At 39.8% G+C, this 16,080-nt stretch overlaps 1 protein-coding gene across 1 annotated transcript; it reads right to left on the bottom strand.

The window, feature by feature from the left end:
• Window positions 1-7,271: 7,271 nt before the first annotated feature.
• Window positions 7,272-14,371, bottom strand: vax1 (ventral anterior homeobox 1). Its single transcript, XM_036546096.1, has 3 exons — window positions 14,155-14,371; window positions 11,153-11,340; window positions 7,272-7,796 (listed from the first exon to the last, which is right to left on the bottom strand). The coding sequence occupies exons 1-3, from the start codon at window positions 14,369-14,371 to the stop codon at window positions 7,272-7,274; spliced, it is 930 nt and encodes a 309-aa protein (XP_036401989.1).
• Between the last annotated feature and the right edge of the window lie 1,709 nt (window positions 14,372-16,080).

Genomic DNA, 16,080 nt, shown 5'->3' with positions numbered 1-16,080 from the left:
TTTTCAGGTTCATGTCCTTGCTGTACGTGTAGTATAATTTTGTGGTCATTTAATTTCATTTTCATATATTTGCATTGTCGCATTTTGTCAGATCCATCTCCTTTCACAGAAACTTGTGAGCTTATTATTACTAAAGAGTATTGATAAAACAGGTATGTAAATGAAGTCATCTTGTATGATACCGCTCTCAGTCAACTTAGTTATTTCACTCTGACTGTCTGACAATCACTCGTAACCTTGCTCGACCTGCAAAGAGACCCGCGTAATAACGCGCTCTGGGACGTCGATTCCGCATAGAGACTGCATACGGCACTCATGTCCAAGTGAGTGCATTATCACGTCCATTGAGTGACAGGTAAAAACGGGCTGATTGCACATATTTAAAAAAAAACACTCTATCGCTGTTTTCTCCATTCTGTTGCTCCGATCCTGTCTCACTTGACGCAGCGTGTTCAGCACAATAGGTACAGAGCAACGGGCTGGAGATGGTTTTGAACCCCTACGTATCAGCTCTCCAATTTTAAATGTGGCGGCTGGGAAAGCACTACAGGTTGGAGTGGCCCCACTGCCGTGGCGAGGCCGTAGACTCAGCCCGTTCTCCCTCTCTCTGGAGAGTCCATCCAAACGTTTCAGACTCCATGAAAAAATAGCAAATTAATGCCATTGAAGAGTTCCTGCCAACAAAAGAGATGCCCTTGTAAAAAAAAAAAAAAGTGAGCCTCCCCCAAGTCTTTTACGTTGAGTTAAAATGATATCAAGCCATTTCCCCTATCATCGCCCGCCTCCACTATCGCAAACATACATATTTGTGAACTGGAGGAGGTCCTATTACGTACATTCTTTGGTTGACAAAATGGACATTCATTTTCATGTGTTTTTCTCCGCAGCCACAGTGGATGCTAAAGCAGACAGATAACATCGTGTTTCTGACCATCCTCTGCAGCATCATTGATTTCATGTAGGATTTTACTCTGTGTGTATCATGTGTAAGAATGTGTAAGAATTATATATGTATATATAATTCTTACATACACATACAAACACACATTTATTTATACAGTATACACACAGTGGAATTTGTACAACTAAAGTCTTATAACTCAAAGGTTGCTGGTTGTACCCTTGTGTTAGGTATTTAACACAACTTACCTCCGCAAATAATTATCTGTATAAATGGATCATATGTATGCTGTGTGAAGTAAGTCACTCTGGATAAGTGTGTCTGCTGTATGTAAGGTACCTCATGTTTCTCTAAACCACTCTATCTGCTGTGCTTTATTCACATTAATTTTTGAGTCAGTACTGAGAGCTGAAGACTCAACAGAAATATGATGCAGGACATAGAACAAAACTTTATTGGAATCACTCTTAATGCATATGCTGTTAATTTGAACGCTTGTAGAGTTGTTTTTTGGCACTTTCACCAGTTATCACCAGTCTGCGCTCACAATGAACTAGCAAAGTATGATCTAAACAACCATGGCAAGCCTTCTCTGCATATGGATGCCATGTTGCTGTCAGGCCCATTTTGTTCTGCAGTTAAATGGATATCCCTGAGATGATCTTTCTGGCTATTTGACCTTGGGGATATCCATCTCTATTTGCTAATATCACTGATATTTCAGTGCTGATCCATTTATGTGATGTATATCAAATATTTTTGACACCTAAAGGATTCATATGAAAAAATATTAGCAGTCGCTAATGAACATCACCTGTGTCATCCTTTGGGGTGTTTGTATATATATAATTGTTGTCAGAATCATGGGGAAATAAACGCCGTGGAGGTTCCCTGCAATCAGTAGACAACACCACTTTGGGTTACCTCTATTTTCATCGCCAATTTCAGTATATGCCTTCTGCCTTCATCTGGAGTGAGTTACCATAGCATGTGAACCTGCATCAGAGCCGACACGTTTTTCCTCCCAGGCGCAGCAGCAACCTGTTGTTGTGTGGGTTGCTTCATACTGCGCAGCCAGATGATCTGTATGACGAGTCTTCTGGTCCTCTGGTCCTTTTCAGCCCCCTGCACACAACACTCCTCTGGCTTACCAGTGCGTGAAGGGATGCCATCTTGCTGTGCAGCCTTTCTGGTGACAGCTTTATGTGTCTATAGCTGGAAATGATCAAAATAAGAGTTTTCCAAACCAGGTGGCACTTGGTCGGAGGGAGGGATATTTTTTTTGACAGCTAAAACTCTAGAAATAGTCTCTGACAAATTCTCTGAGCGTGTGGTCGTAATTGCAACTGCATCTATAAGCGGATGCTGTTCAATGCCACACCAGCATGTAAGCCTGCATGGTTACTTTTCCCCATACAGCAGGACTAAGTAATTCCAGTACTGGAAGGCAGGACATGACCCGAGATGTTGTTCCAGACAATCTTATCATTGCATAATTGGATCAATTATTAGGTTAAACATACACAGGTAACCAAGTGATTAGGGTAGCCAGTAAAATATGACTTTAGAGAGGCTTACAAAATCTGTACAGATTAAGACAGTCTAAGACCAGGCCTGACTTCCCAAGAGTAGAGGGGCAAAAACCTTGATAAGGTACATTTGCTTTTGAATTGTCATCTATATACACAAAGAAACAGAGAGGAATGAGACAAAAAGAACAATAGAAGCAGGTTGCAGCCTTTCTTCCTCCCTGAGGCCTGGGTTTAAAGACAGGTCATGTGACGAAGGAAATGCACTGGTGGTCTCCAGCAAGAATTCACCCCACCCCTCCCACCATGTGCACACACACACACTCTGTCTAATTGGACTGTTAAGAAGGGAGAGGGACAGGAGAAGGAAAATGTGGCTGCTTTCTCTCTCCAGATTTGCGAAACAGCAGGGAGGATGACATTTTTTCAACACCCGTGGAAATGCAAGGGGCCCCGGCTTTCCATTCAGACAGGCCAGGCACACTGCCACCAAAAGTACACCTCACGCTAAAGCGCAGGGGAAGAGTGGAGACAACTCCGCGCACAACTGGTTTGATGCCACTGAAACATAAAATGCACTGTTTGTGTCCGCTCATCAGAAGAGAAGTTTTTTGATTGGCTCTAGTCCACACCATATTTGGAGCTAGAGGAAAACTGTTATGCATTGATTGGCTGATAGACTTGTCATTCAAACTGAACAGTAGAGAATATACCCATGTAAACACTGGATGTGTCCTTTCCAATATGAATCACTTAGAGGTAGTTCGATGCCATCTTCTCAACAATGCCAAGGTACTATGAGGGAAAATAAATAGTAGCTTGAGCGTAATGCTCTTTCCTAAGTTCCTAAATATGCAAAGGTATTGTCCAGTAAATGTATTGCAAATCTCCTTTAGGACTGAGCTTTTTTCATTAGACTTTGAAAGAAAAGCAGTTTGTAGCACACAAAGTTGGTAGTGATTGTCATGGCATGCTAAAATGGAACAGCTAAGAACTGCCATCTTTAAGATTTCATTTTCCTAACAATATAAAAGATGTCTGCCCTAAGATCATGGTGCCGTTAAGAGCATAAAGCATTGCTTCCTGGCACAGTGTCATCAATTTTTTAATGAACCTTGAAATTTTCAAGAACATTACATGAATGAGAATTGTGTTTTATTGCTGTATGTACAGCAATTTCCCTAGCTTTGTGATCACTTGCGACTGTTTTTTAGAAACAGTTCCTTTCTCACGTAAGTGTTTTTTGCATTTTGAATGGCTGAACTCATTTCCTTTCATGGGCCTGAGTGGGATTTTCTTGGCCCATAGAAAACATAACAATTGAAAAGGCTTTAAGTGTTCTTGAAGACAGAGACAGCAAAGCTTCTGCTGGATGCGTAGGCCGTCCTCCACAGCACTGTAAGTTTTCGGCATCCATTTTGACAGTTTAATAATACTCTTGTGGGTTATAACCTTTCAACTAAGCCTGTCTAGCTCATGGAGTTTATAAACCATGAGTCAGACCGATTTCAACTTTTGTCTCTCTCTGCTCTAAATCAATACAACTAAATGACTTTGGCTGAAAAACCAGAATAGGTTTTTTTTTTTGTTTTGGCAACTAAAACAATACATTCTAAATGCTCATTGTCTCTCTCTCTCGTTCCTTCTCTGAACAATCCTATACCTTAAATTCATATTTCCTAAAAAGTATTTAAGTAGACTGCTGCTCTGACATGCCCTTGCAAATCCTATTTTGTTTCCTGTTGAACATCTAGGATGCAGGTTCCTTTATTTTTTTATGCACCAGAAGAAGACATTACAAGTATGGATACATAATGTGGCTTGTTCTATCTAGCATTTTTGATTTCATCACACATACAGAATTTATGTACTCCAGAAGTTCACACCTGATAAAATATATGATTACAGAAAACACTCCTCTTTCAAAGGAGAGACAATTTTTTAATTCCCAAAAACACTTTTTTTTGGAAATGATATGGAAAAAAATGCATTTCTTGGATAGCTTTTGTTTTTTGTTTATGTATTATTTTACAAATATATTTAAACAATTATATAAATAATGTAAATGTACAGTTTGTATTCATGATCATTATTTTTCACGTTAAACATCTAAACATTTGCAAAATAGATATTCCACATAAGCAATGATTATCAACAACAACAGGACAATGAAACAAAAAGAGTTTTCTTGCATGAATAGATGAGGCCTATTTCATGATGTTATTCAAAGAGGAAATTATACACACTAAGTGCCCCCTGCAAAGGTATTATTTTAAGAAAATTAAAAAATTTATTAACAATGTTTGGAGGCTTTCATGAGCGGGTCATCATATTCTTTGAAATATGAGAAAATCAGTGATAAATGCTTTGTTTTGAGATTTAATGATCCAAAAGGATGGTGATCTATCTGTATTTGTGGACAAAATTTCAAGAGGCAATACATGTGGAAGTCATCAGCTGTGTCAATAAGGCTAATCATGAAGAATGATTTAAATTCTCTCCAAGTGTACTCCTAAGGATTGCTTGTTGTTAGCTCGTCATTGAAGCTGCAATGTTGGAGGTGCTGAATTACTTTAGTGAGCCAGCCTTTAAACACCTGCTATTGATGTTACTGAATCTAGCGTTGTCCTGGATTTGCTCATTTGTAGACTCCTTTGTGGTCCATTCAACTAACAGTTAACTATTTGAATCAATGAATACCATGGAACTGTACCATGGTAATCTTTCTCAGGGGCAACCCATTCCTTTACTTTTCTCAATAACAGTTCAACAAATCTTCCCTCTGTATATGTATTTATGTTTTATAAGTGACTTGCTTTTACACTATTTTTCAGAATGCGGCACTTCACGCTTTACATGTGAGTGTATGCATGCATGTCTGTGTGTGTATGCACACAAAGCTCAGTTTTGCAGACCGATTTCAAAATGCCATTTTGCCATCATTACTCCACCCACATTACTGCGTTTTACAGATGTATTCTTTCTTTTCTTAAATTACGTTGGCAATAATTGGTACATTGTGTATAAAACAAACATCGAGCTCCATCAAAAATGGCCGCTTAATTGTGGATTCCGATTTCTCCCGCATGAATATTGTTCAACAGAGTGTACCCTCCAAGAAGCACTAAACCCCTAAAAATATCCTTTCTCTTCATGAACTGTCCTTCCTGTTTTTTGTGTTGTAATTCACCACAGCAAAATCCTGTCTGCCTTTTTTTTTACTGCATAACACCTGACTGCAAAAAATGATGTGCAGGATACCAGAGAACAAGCAATGAAAAAGCACACCTGGTTGTTTTTAGTCATATATATCTATATATAATATATATCCACACTCACACCACATTGTCACAATGTTCAAGATAATTCACAACAACAGCACCAGGAGCTTTGTTTTGATTCATGACCCACCTTCACACTCATTTCGTTCAGCATTTCGCAGATATACTAATCATCTATTAATTACAGACGTGAATAATTTACAATAAAATAACAACTCTCATTTCTCTTTCTCTTTATACTACAATAATTTTACTTTCATCACACTTGCTCCTTTATGTTCCTGTCCCAGAACTAATGGTAGTTTTAAGAAATTTACATTTTGTAAAAGGATTGTATTCTTATTTAAAAAATTGTACTTTGCATTGGTTACAATTATACCTTCAAAAGTTTAATTTTCCACTAGGTAACTTGGTCATATGCAACTTTGCGAGCAGCTTGTATTCCAAAAGCTTTACACCACCTCAGCCTCTTCCTCTGTCTCTCCACAATATCTGAGGACTGAAAAGGACTGAAGCTTATTCAAAAATGTTACCCCTATGTGGCAATCAGGACTACGATTCTATTATTATGATCACAGACAAAAAAGGAAAATACTGCATCTTTAGGACATAAAGGTCACAAATTTAGACATAATTGTTGAAAATATATTGGGAGAACCCTCACAAAACCATTAAGAAAACAACAAAACACCAAACAGTTTTAACCATCGTATGACAATATTATTCTTTTGTTTGCTTGGGTCAAATAATTGGCGAAAAAAGACCACCATTAAGCACCATGTTATGAGAAACTGGCTGATGGAAATATTTAATTTCCCGCTCATGTCTTGCGGGGTCATTACAAAAATATTTGTCAATAAGTATCCCTCTCTTTCCTGAATTCAGAAATTCAATAACAGCTGCTCAATTTTCCAGTTCACACCAAGCCCCTTGCACACCAGTAACTGTATTTTACAGGTTTGAAGGTCTGCTACCTCTACATACATTTGTCGTGTTAGTTTATTTAAAGATGAAACACACTAGAACAAAAAATATATATGTTGTAATGCCTTAGGCCAATCGCTCAGGTGTTTGACACATAGATGTCATTACTCCCCAGCAGCTCACCTTCAATGGTGAACAAACGGAAACAGGTTTGATTTTAAGCTTTTTTTGTTGTTATACAATCTTTGCCCAGTCTTTTCAAAATAGAAAGAAAGATATTTGAAAAAAGTTACAATTAACTGACAACTTAATTTCTCCTTCTGCACCATTGAAATCTCTACGTAGTTTCCTCCTTCAAGCATTTGTGTCTAATTTAATGCAGGGCAATACAACTTTAATTTAGTGCAAAAAGCTCAGAAAGTCACCCTGTTCACCAGACTACATGAGTACACTTTGTTTTTCTCTTCATTGTCTGAGAGGCATCGGTGTGCAGACGAATATCTGAAAGGTAGTGAATGATAAGCACGACACGAACATGGAAAGAAGAAGGCAAAAGCGAGGACGAATGATAATGGAAACAGAATTAAAAAAGCAAAACAAACCAATTTCTTTCTTTCTTTTTTTTTTTGAGAAAGATCATTCCAGCACTTTCTTGTCCATGGACTCCTTGCTGTTGGTCCGGGAGTAAGGTTCGAAAGCTGAAGAGCTCAGGTAGCGTGCCGATAGTTCCTGCAGGTTCCCGGCCAAGGAGCCGGCCATGGACAGGGGGTTGGAGGATATCCGGGTGGCCACGGTGCCCAGCAGCGAGGGCATGGGGAAGCTGAAGAGGCCGTGGGCGGGCGTGGAGCCCGGCAGGACTGTGGCCGCCCCCGAGCTTGTCACGGCCGGCAGAGGCGGGCTGCCACCGGTCCCTGAGCTGCTGCTGCTGCTGCTGCTGTTGGCGATGCCCATGGAGGGGCCCCGCAGGGCCGAGCCCAAGGTGCCGCTGCCGCAGTGGGGCAAGAGTCCCGGGAGGCCGGGCGGGGTGAGGAGGCGGCCCTGCTCCAGCAGTCTGAGCACGCTGCATGTGGCTGCCGTCTCCGACACCACCGAGCGCAGCTCTGAGTCCTTGCCCTGGTCCTTCTTCTGTTTCGTGCGGCGGTTCTGGAACCAAACTTTTACCTTCAAGGCCACATGGAGACAAGCAAACAGAAAACAGACAAAAGAAAAAGCATTACCGACTGCTAAGGGCAAAAACAAACATGCCATGCCTTCCATAACACAGAGAGGCTAATGTATAATATATATCCACATAAAATAATTATTCATGCGTGTTTGTTTATCCATTTGTACCAATGTTGCGGTGTTGGGGTCTCTTGCAATTAATATTGATAGAGCAGCTTGAAGTCTGAAGAGACTAGAACATGACTTCCACACATGCACTAAGCTTGACCCTCTGCAACAAACAATACAAAAAAAAAAAAAAAATGGCGTACACGACAGCGTGGCAGGAGAAGTAGAAGGGGAGGGATTTGTTAAAACAAAGAAGGAAAACCCTCATAACTAAACTGAGTATTACATGCCAGCTTTATCAGTTTACTGTAGTCGCACAAGAAGAGACAACTGTTCAACACCATTCTCGTAGCATGCAGTACAGGATAAATGTGAATTCGATCGACGAACAATACTTCATGCTGTCCGAGGCAGTACAAAATACGCTTTGAAAATGAGATGGTGTAAAGTAGAGCGTAGTAGTAGTAGAGAAAATTTAAGCCAAATTTGCTTCATTTACCATGGTATTTTGTAACGGGATCACATGAGATCATGACAACTATTACTCACTTATATAGGACTGAGACACTACTTAACATGAGCGAAAAATGTGTGACTCTATATGAAGCTTCTTCATGCACCCTCAGCTTTCGGCTTCACAAATGCTACTGTTTCCAATACAACATATTCTATAGCACTTACAAGACATACCACACAATTTTAGGTATCAATTCGTGTAAAATATTAATTTATAACCATTCAGATACATGTTTTTAAGACCTCAATTATAACACCTATTTGTCTTGCCTGTCCGTTGAGGCCACAGGGAGTTAGAATTATTTTACATACTTTAAACAACTAAATTATGTCCCTTCACCTAGATTTGACTGAGGATTATTTTAATTTATACCTTTGATCAGGAGTCACTGCCAAGTCAAAATCAAAATCAAAAATTAAGACAATCAAAAAACTACTGATGTAATCAAACATTATTTGCATCAAATCGTGGTAACTAGCAAAACACGGTAACCATTCAAAGGGTTTTAAAAAATAAAATACGCCTGGGTAACTTATATTCATATTTCAAGCAACATTGCTATCACAATGTCCATACTGAATAAGGTTAAAATGTAAATTCACAATTATCTTCCATCCTAAATGTCAGAATTGCAATGGGCAAAGACAGTTTAATTTTTCATGAATGCTAGTCACATTACACTGTCTAAAAATTCTTCTTTCCTTTTTTATCCTATATCCATTTAATCCCATATGCATTCTGAGTAGTCCTCAGATGACAGATTTTGCTATAATTTTAACATCCCCTGTGCAGTCAATGCTGATTACTTTCACAGAGGACATAATGTGAGTGGATGCTGTGTTATAATCAACCATGTTACTCCACCTTGCTGTGTACCTTAATCACATTTACATATTGGTACTTGTTATGCTTTTTTGTTCACACAAATTGACTTTCTAATGAATTCTTCCCTAAGCACTTCAGCACATCGTATCTACGGGTTGTAGTTCAATCATAAAGCTCCATATTAAAGCACAGTAAATCAAAAACAATCATCATCACCAACCTTCCAACCTTCCCTTTTTTTCGATTTTTTTTCCCTCGATTGATTACACTCTTGTATGTTATTATCAAATTGTTGGTCAGCTTCCATCTGAAAGGAAATATTTCTGCGATGACACCTTACACTTGCTTAATTTTGTTGGCACTTAACCACCATAAACAAAGACAATCGTCATCATTTTTTCTTCCCAAGGCTTCATATTTAACATATCAAGCATTACAAGAAGAAGCTAAATGGTAAATGCTGTCATTAGAAACCTTTTCATCAACAAGTGAAGCATCCGAAGATTAAATGCAATCAAAAAGCATGTCTGCGCACAATGATGGTAAATATTTCACTAGGAAGATGCAAAAAAAAAAAAAAAAAACCTTCGAGCCCGTTTGTCATTCTCTCTGAGATGGTATCGAAGATTGCATGATGTTCAAAGCACTGTAATTGTACAAAATATGTCAATACAATTCTGAAATCAGTGTTGTTCACCCACATAAAATGGGGTGTATACAAACAAAAATACACTTCATGAACCACAAAGCTGTAGATAGTCAGGTCCAAACAAGATAGAATTTTAACATCTCAGCAGGTGTTACGCTTGAAAAGCTATTCACAACATCACAGGCCTAGCATTACGATGAGTGCAAGTTCACTCAATGCACAACATACGTCAATTCTGCTCGATTTAGCTGCATTGTTTACCCATTAGACGCTCAAATGTGGAGGTGAGTTTCTCTTATGTCTTACCGAACACATTTCAAAGCATGCTTCATCATTGACCTCTGTCTCAAAGTCACAGCTGTTTGTGTTCTCCAAAACATATCATGGCGCACAACAGACATGCGATTAAAACAATGAGGCAAGCCTGACTAGGCCATTGAGCCTTGCAAAAACTGCTACAACAATGTTCATCTGAATTTGGAAGCGTGGCTGCTTTTCTTCTGAAGGGAAAATTATATATTGAGGAGCTGACTTACTTTTTATGAGTCCCCTCGTACTCAGCGGGCAGATGACGAGCGCGTACGCGCCAGCGAACAAAGGGCACAACTTGACCTCTGTTTAACCCCGCAGCTAAGCACGCTGAAATCTTTTCTTTTCAAGAATCTCAGCTGAATATTTAGGTTGTGTACCGTTGCCAGCACCTAAATCTGCCAAACATACGCACTGAGACCTCTAGAACTTGCAAGACAACAGCGAGTTTGTATGGCCAAGGTAGCTACCAAACAAAAAAATGACAAAAAAAAAAAATTATAAAATCATACACACCTTGGGAACTAACCGATACTAAATGAAATGCCATTACTCTGGGCACTGTATGACTTACAGCTGCCCAAAATAGGCAGCCAATTTAAATTTTTTTATTTGTGATTGCCTCCCCAAATATTTTGCCTCACTAAATGAACTGAGCTACACCAAGGGGGAGGGGGGTATGTTTGCTTTTCTGCAGGCTTGCATACGCAAAACCTGCTTTCCTCCACTTACAGGGGGCAATTGGCCCACATTTAACAAAAATGCAGCTCCTCTAGAGAGCCCTGATTCAATTTACAGCCATGTGAATGGATGGACATTGGATTTCTGCGTGTTCCAAGGCGCAGCGCTGAATTAATCTCTGAGCCCGTCACTGATGAGGGATTCCTCCCCCTCCCTTTGTCCTTCTGGCCGGAGGGGGAAGCAGGGGAGTGTAGGGACCGTTACCTGAGTTTCTGACAGATTGAGTTGTCGGGCCAGCTCCGTGCGTTCCCTGCCGACAACGTACTGGCACCTCTGGAACTCCATCTCCAATCGGTAGAGCTGCTCGGCGGTGAAAGAAGTCCTGGTCCGCTTGGGTCGGTCTAGATCCAGACCCTTCGGCAGGATAATCTCTCTGATGGACCCTTTGGCATCTGGAACACAAAAGACGGTGTTTGGCAGTTTCCTTTAGCACCTCCTGTTCCGCTGCGAGACACATTCGTGGCTGAGCCGCAATTGTAATGCAAACAACTTTGCTAAATGGTGAACACGACCCGATTCCCCTCACGTGAGGTTCATTCAATGTACTTTTTAATGTAAAGTTGCTGTGTGGCCGTGAAATGCATGGGAGTCGAAGCGAAACGCTTTCACCATTCACAGCCGGAAGGTATCATTCAAAAAGGGTCCTGTTGATGTGAAATCTGTGTATTCTGTAATAACTACAACTACAGAATTGGGTAAAAATGTTTCTATGTCTATATGTATCAATATACTTCTAAGTATATATGTACTGTTCAATTCTTTCCTTATTTATTATTCCGAGGCAATCAAATTAGGTCATCCACCAAAGAACAACATGGACCTGACAACTCTGTTCTATTTTTTATATCCAACTTAAACATGTGCCAAACATAACACGCAACACATTTATTTACAGAACAACAAACGTTATTGATCACTATGTTCAAGCCATGAGTAAGAGTGTTAACTTTGGTCCACATTCATAAAACAAAACTCTCTAAAACTTACAGTCCAGTCCGTACAGTCCAGTTCTTAAAGGGGTATGATGTGTGGCTCACAAGAAGCACAGCTAATTAAAATCAGACTCCAAATTATGTTTTAGTGTATGAATTTTATCAATGATGGAAGTTTACTGTAAGCTACACATTCTATAAGATGGTGCAAAAACTCATGTTATGTTATTAAATATAATTTGTTACATTACATTACACAATAAAAAAATATAAACTACAAAATAAAAAAGAAACTGCATCAAAATGATGTCAGTCTAGTTTCTTCAAGGCCAAATTGACTGCAGTAAAATTTGTGATATGTGAAAGAATAGAGCAGGCGGTCATAAATTCTATAGCTAAAGTACTGTGTACATGTTTTGACTTTATACCAAATAAAAGTTATGTAAATTATAGTGGCCTAAAGCCCACATCATTTTTGTTTCAGTATAGAAGTTATTAGGAAATTAAAGCAATAATTCACGACAGCTATTCAGTTTAACATTACGAAGGTTACGCTATGCTTCTTTAATTCATATATTCATTAAACCTGAATACTTAATTACCTCTGCACAAATTCAGAAACTTTCACATTCCATCTAAACCATGTCACTCAGGTGTGGGAGCAATTTTGAACTTTGAGTAAATTAAACTACAAAACATGTATACTTGGTACAATAGAAAACAAAGAGAAACAAGTCCTTTCCTGTTGACAGTTTTAAAAATCCTCCTCGCAGACCACTGTCTACTTCTGTTGTTTCCTATAACAACAGGACAAATGGGGTTTTACCAATGCACAGCGAATAATTAGGTCTAAATCTATTGTTCAATTAGTAAATCTAATGCCTACTAGCTTTTGGTGCCGTGGAGTAAGTAAACAGGTTAATAACTATTTGATCATGTGATCTCCATATTTAACCACTGTAAATTTAGCACATCCAATAAATTGCGTTTATTCACTTCAGAACCTTCCAAGGACCAGATATCTCAAGGCCATACACAAATGCAGTCCACCCAATAAAAATAATGTAAAATCATGGTTAGGTAAACCAAAAAACCCCCTACATATATACTTTTATAAAGTAAGCTTGTCCGAGCCCTTTTGTAGATCAATACATTGCTTACAAGACTGAATTTGGAGAAAAGTAACACATTGTGTGAGAAATCATAATAATTAGCAATTTAAAACCTTTTGTTTGGAAATATTTAAAATTTTTTGCCTAAACAGGCAATATTCTTTTCAATGAAAATGGTACACCTGGCCCTTTGTTGTCCTAACATGCACATTGGTTATACTTCATTTTTACTACCGCTATGTGAATTTTACAACCTATTTCTCTTTATATTAAAATTATACTGTACAATATAATTTTAATTTTTAAGATGAGGGCATGTGGTAAGGTAAATTAATAGTTCTGAGGAAAGACGAGAAATAATTATACACATGCAAGTAAAAATTTTGACAATAACATCAACAAGAAATTCACAGGCAATTTTTGTGAACTGGAAGTATTTTTTTTTCTCTGTAAACTATACTCAACATGCTGTTCACTTTTATTATTCACAATTTCAAAAGTCTTTTTGTGTGATAGTATTTTTATTTGTGTTTGTAACAATTTATTAATGTAAATGCTAAGCAAGTATTCTCAGACAATCTGAGAAATGTGCTGCATACTGTTGGTTTAAATTACGAAAGATAGCTCCGGAAGCTACCTTGAAGACAGAAGCATTAAAAAAAGCAAAATTTCAGCAGCTCTATTTTGATATGCAACAAATCAGAATTCAGTTCCCAATGTTCAAGCCCAAACGAACATAATACAACGCTACTAACTGCAATGTTTCTTGCAATTTGCTAATACATGCAACGTACATGCAATCTATTATAATAATCAACACGTAGGGAATGAAACCAATTCAATGAAAAAGCATCAAAATGCAAAAATCAAGACTAATTTAGCCATTATAACTTCTGTCTGAGGACAAACCTAACACCATTTTAAAAACAAATAAGGATACTGATTGAAAAAAGCATGTTGTATAACTCCATTTCCGTTTTAATTTTTTCATTAGGTACAATATGTCACAATTCCTCACCCAAGGAGCCTGCAGTATTGTAAAGTAACATTTGAATGCTGTTTTAAGAAATGTAAGCAATGTTTGTTCAAAAAAAAAAAAAGATTAAAACACGTTAAGCTGAAGACTAGCACTGGAAGCACAGCCCGAGCCAGAACCTCTCACCTCTGACTAGGATTCTCCTGCAGTAGTCCGGGTCTCCCGAGTTCCCTCGGCTTTTTTCGCAATTCTCCACTGTCCCAGAAGCCGAGAAGGTCTCCTGCTGCTCCTTCAGAAAGGATTTGGAAATGTTTCCTTGGGAATCCTTGCTGTCTTTCCCATCCTTAAGCCCATTCTTCAGCGCCATTCCCGACTCGGTCTCTTGACTGTATCGAACCTCCATGCTCACTTCCCCCTAAAATGATCTCTTTTTTATCTTCTTCTTGTTTTTTTTCCCGCTGGTCGGGGGGGAAAAAACACCGGGATTACGGAGAATATTGCACGTTGTGGTTGTCTCGATGATGCGGTCGCTTCTTTTTTCGAACAGTACCTTTTAGACACAAAGTCAGATAGCTAATGTGAGGGGAGATGTTTGCCTCATCCGTCTAGCTGCCCTATTATCGTTGTCCAAACTCACTTGCCCAATGATCATGGACTTACCACTGCAACTCAAGAGCGATTTAATGCCCTTGCCTTATTACATACACATCTAGTTGATAGATGATCTCCAAATAATCAGACCCACGGACGGACGCACACTTGCTGTTTCAATTGATTACGGTAATTTCGCGGCCTTCACATTTGCGTAACCTCATGAATACACTAAATTGTTTGGGTAATATATCAGGTCTTAATGGAGGGGTTTGCGCGCTCCGTGTCCCCCCAGTCAGACAGCGTTCAGCCAGAGAATCGAGCGAAATGATTGGTCTCGCTTGGCGAAAGCCTCCCGCAACACGCGACCGCCGAGTAAGACTTCCAGAAAAGTTCCCAGGCGCTTCATCCTGCGATCCCCTGTGCATGTCCAGCCATTTTAGCTTCTTCAGCCGGGAGTCGGTCGCTTCGCCGCTCTCGCAAAAAAACTTTAATCACTTTTGCTGCGTCTATTCCCAATCAGCGGCCCCCTGTTCCCGACAGCTCTGTGTGTGTGTGTGTATGTGTGGTGTGGTGCTATCACGGGAGTCTGTGTGTGTGTATGTGTGTGTATGTGTGAGTGTGTGTGTGTGTGTGTGTGTGTGAGAGAGAGAGAGAGAGAGAGAGAGAGAGAGAGAGAGAGAGAGAGAAAGCGAGAGAGAGAGAGAGAGAGAGAGAGAGAGAGAGGGGTTGGAGGCGAGAAAGGGAGCAAAAGAAAAAAGTGAAAGAAGGGGAAAAAAAAAGTCGAATCCCCGTCAGCTGAGATATTCAGAAGTAACGACACCGATTCACACAGCGGTCTCTGGACACGCAAGCGCTAGTCTCCTGCCTTGTCCCGTATGTAGCTCCACAAACAGCAGTGCTTGGAGCCACCCTGAGGATCTATACACGAAAAGCAAGTCCTTCCTTCACATATAGATAGGCATAGGCACAGGAGAAGCGGGCAGTGCTGATAATCTTAACTAAAGATCCGTGAAAATGCACAAAAGGGGGGGACAAAAAGTGTTTTAACTCCCCACACACCCCTGGAACACCCCCCCCCCCCTTCATTCCACCCCTTCCATCCCCCCCAAACCCTCCCACCCACTCTTAGTTATTTCATTGTCAGTGCAACAATATCTTCGGGAACAGCAGTGGCCAGTAATCCAATAAGACCATTGATTAGGCCACAATGATTCAATTCAAGGGAACGGCCTTGTACGCGGCACATGTTCCTTCCCTCTCGTCACCTTGCCGGCCAGAAGCCCTCTTCACGCTGCTCTCTGCATTCATGCCTTTATGGGAAACGGAGAGGGAAAGGAGTGAACGGTGGCAATTATCTAATTGGACTATTAACAAACAATCCTATGAGTGTGGCTGCCAGGCAGTGGTCTTTGGGTGGGTTTAAAGGCCACATGTTGCACTAACCTTGTTCAGAAAGTGTTTGGGGAAGGGACGGCTGGAGTGGGGAGGGAGGGAGAGAGGGAAAGAGAGGGGAAGAGG

Source organism: Megalops cyprinoides, chromosome 15 (genome assembly GCF_013368585.1).
Source record: "Megalops cyprinoides isolate fMegCyp1 chromosome 15, fMegCyp1.pri, whole genome shotgun sequence".
Lineage (NCBI taxonomy): Eukaryota > Metazoa > Chordata > Actinopteri > Elopiformes > Megalopidae > Megalops > Megalops cyprinoides.
This window is presented reverse-complemented; position numbering and strand designations above follow the sequence as displayed.

Excerpts from the sequence above, each read along its gene's own strand:
- vax1 (XM_036546096.1), bottom strand. The coding sequence starts at position 14,371 with ATGGAGGTTCGATACAGTCAAGAGACCGAGTCGGGAATGGCGCTGAAG. Across the intron at positions 11,341-14,154 it reads CAGGAGAATCCTAGTCAGAG|ATGCCAAAGGGTCCATCAGA; the intron begins GTGAGAGGTTCT and ends TTTGTGTTCCAG. Across the intron at positions 7,797-11,152 it reads TCAATCTGTCAGAAACTCAG|GTAAAAGTTTGGTTCCAGAA; the intron begins GTAACGGTCCCT and ends GTGGCCTTGAAG.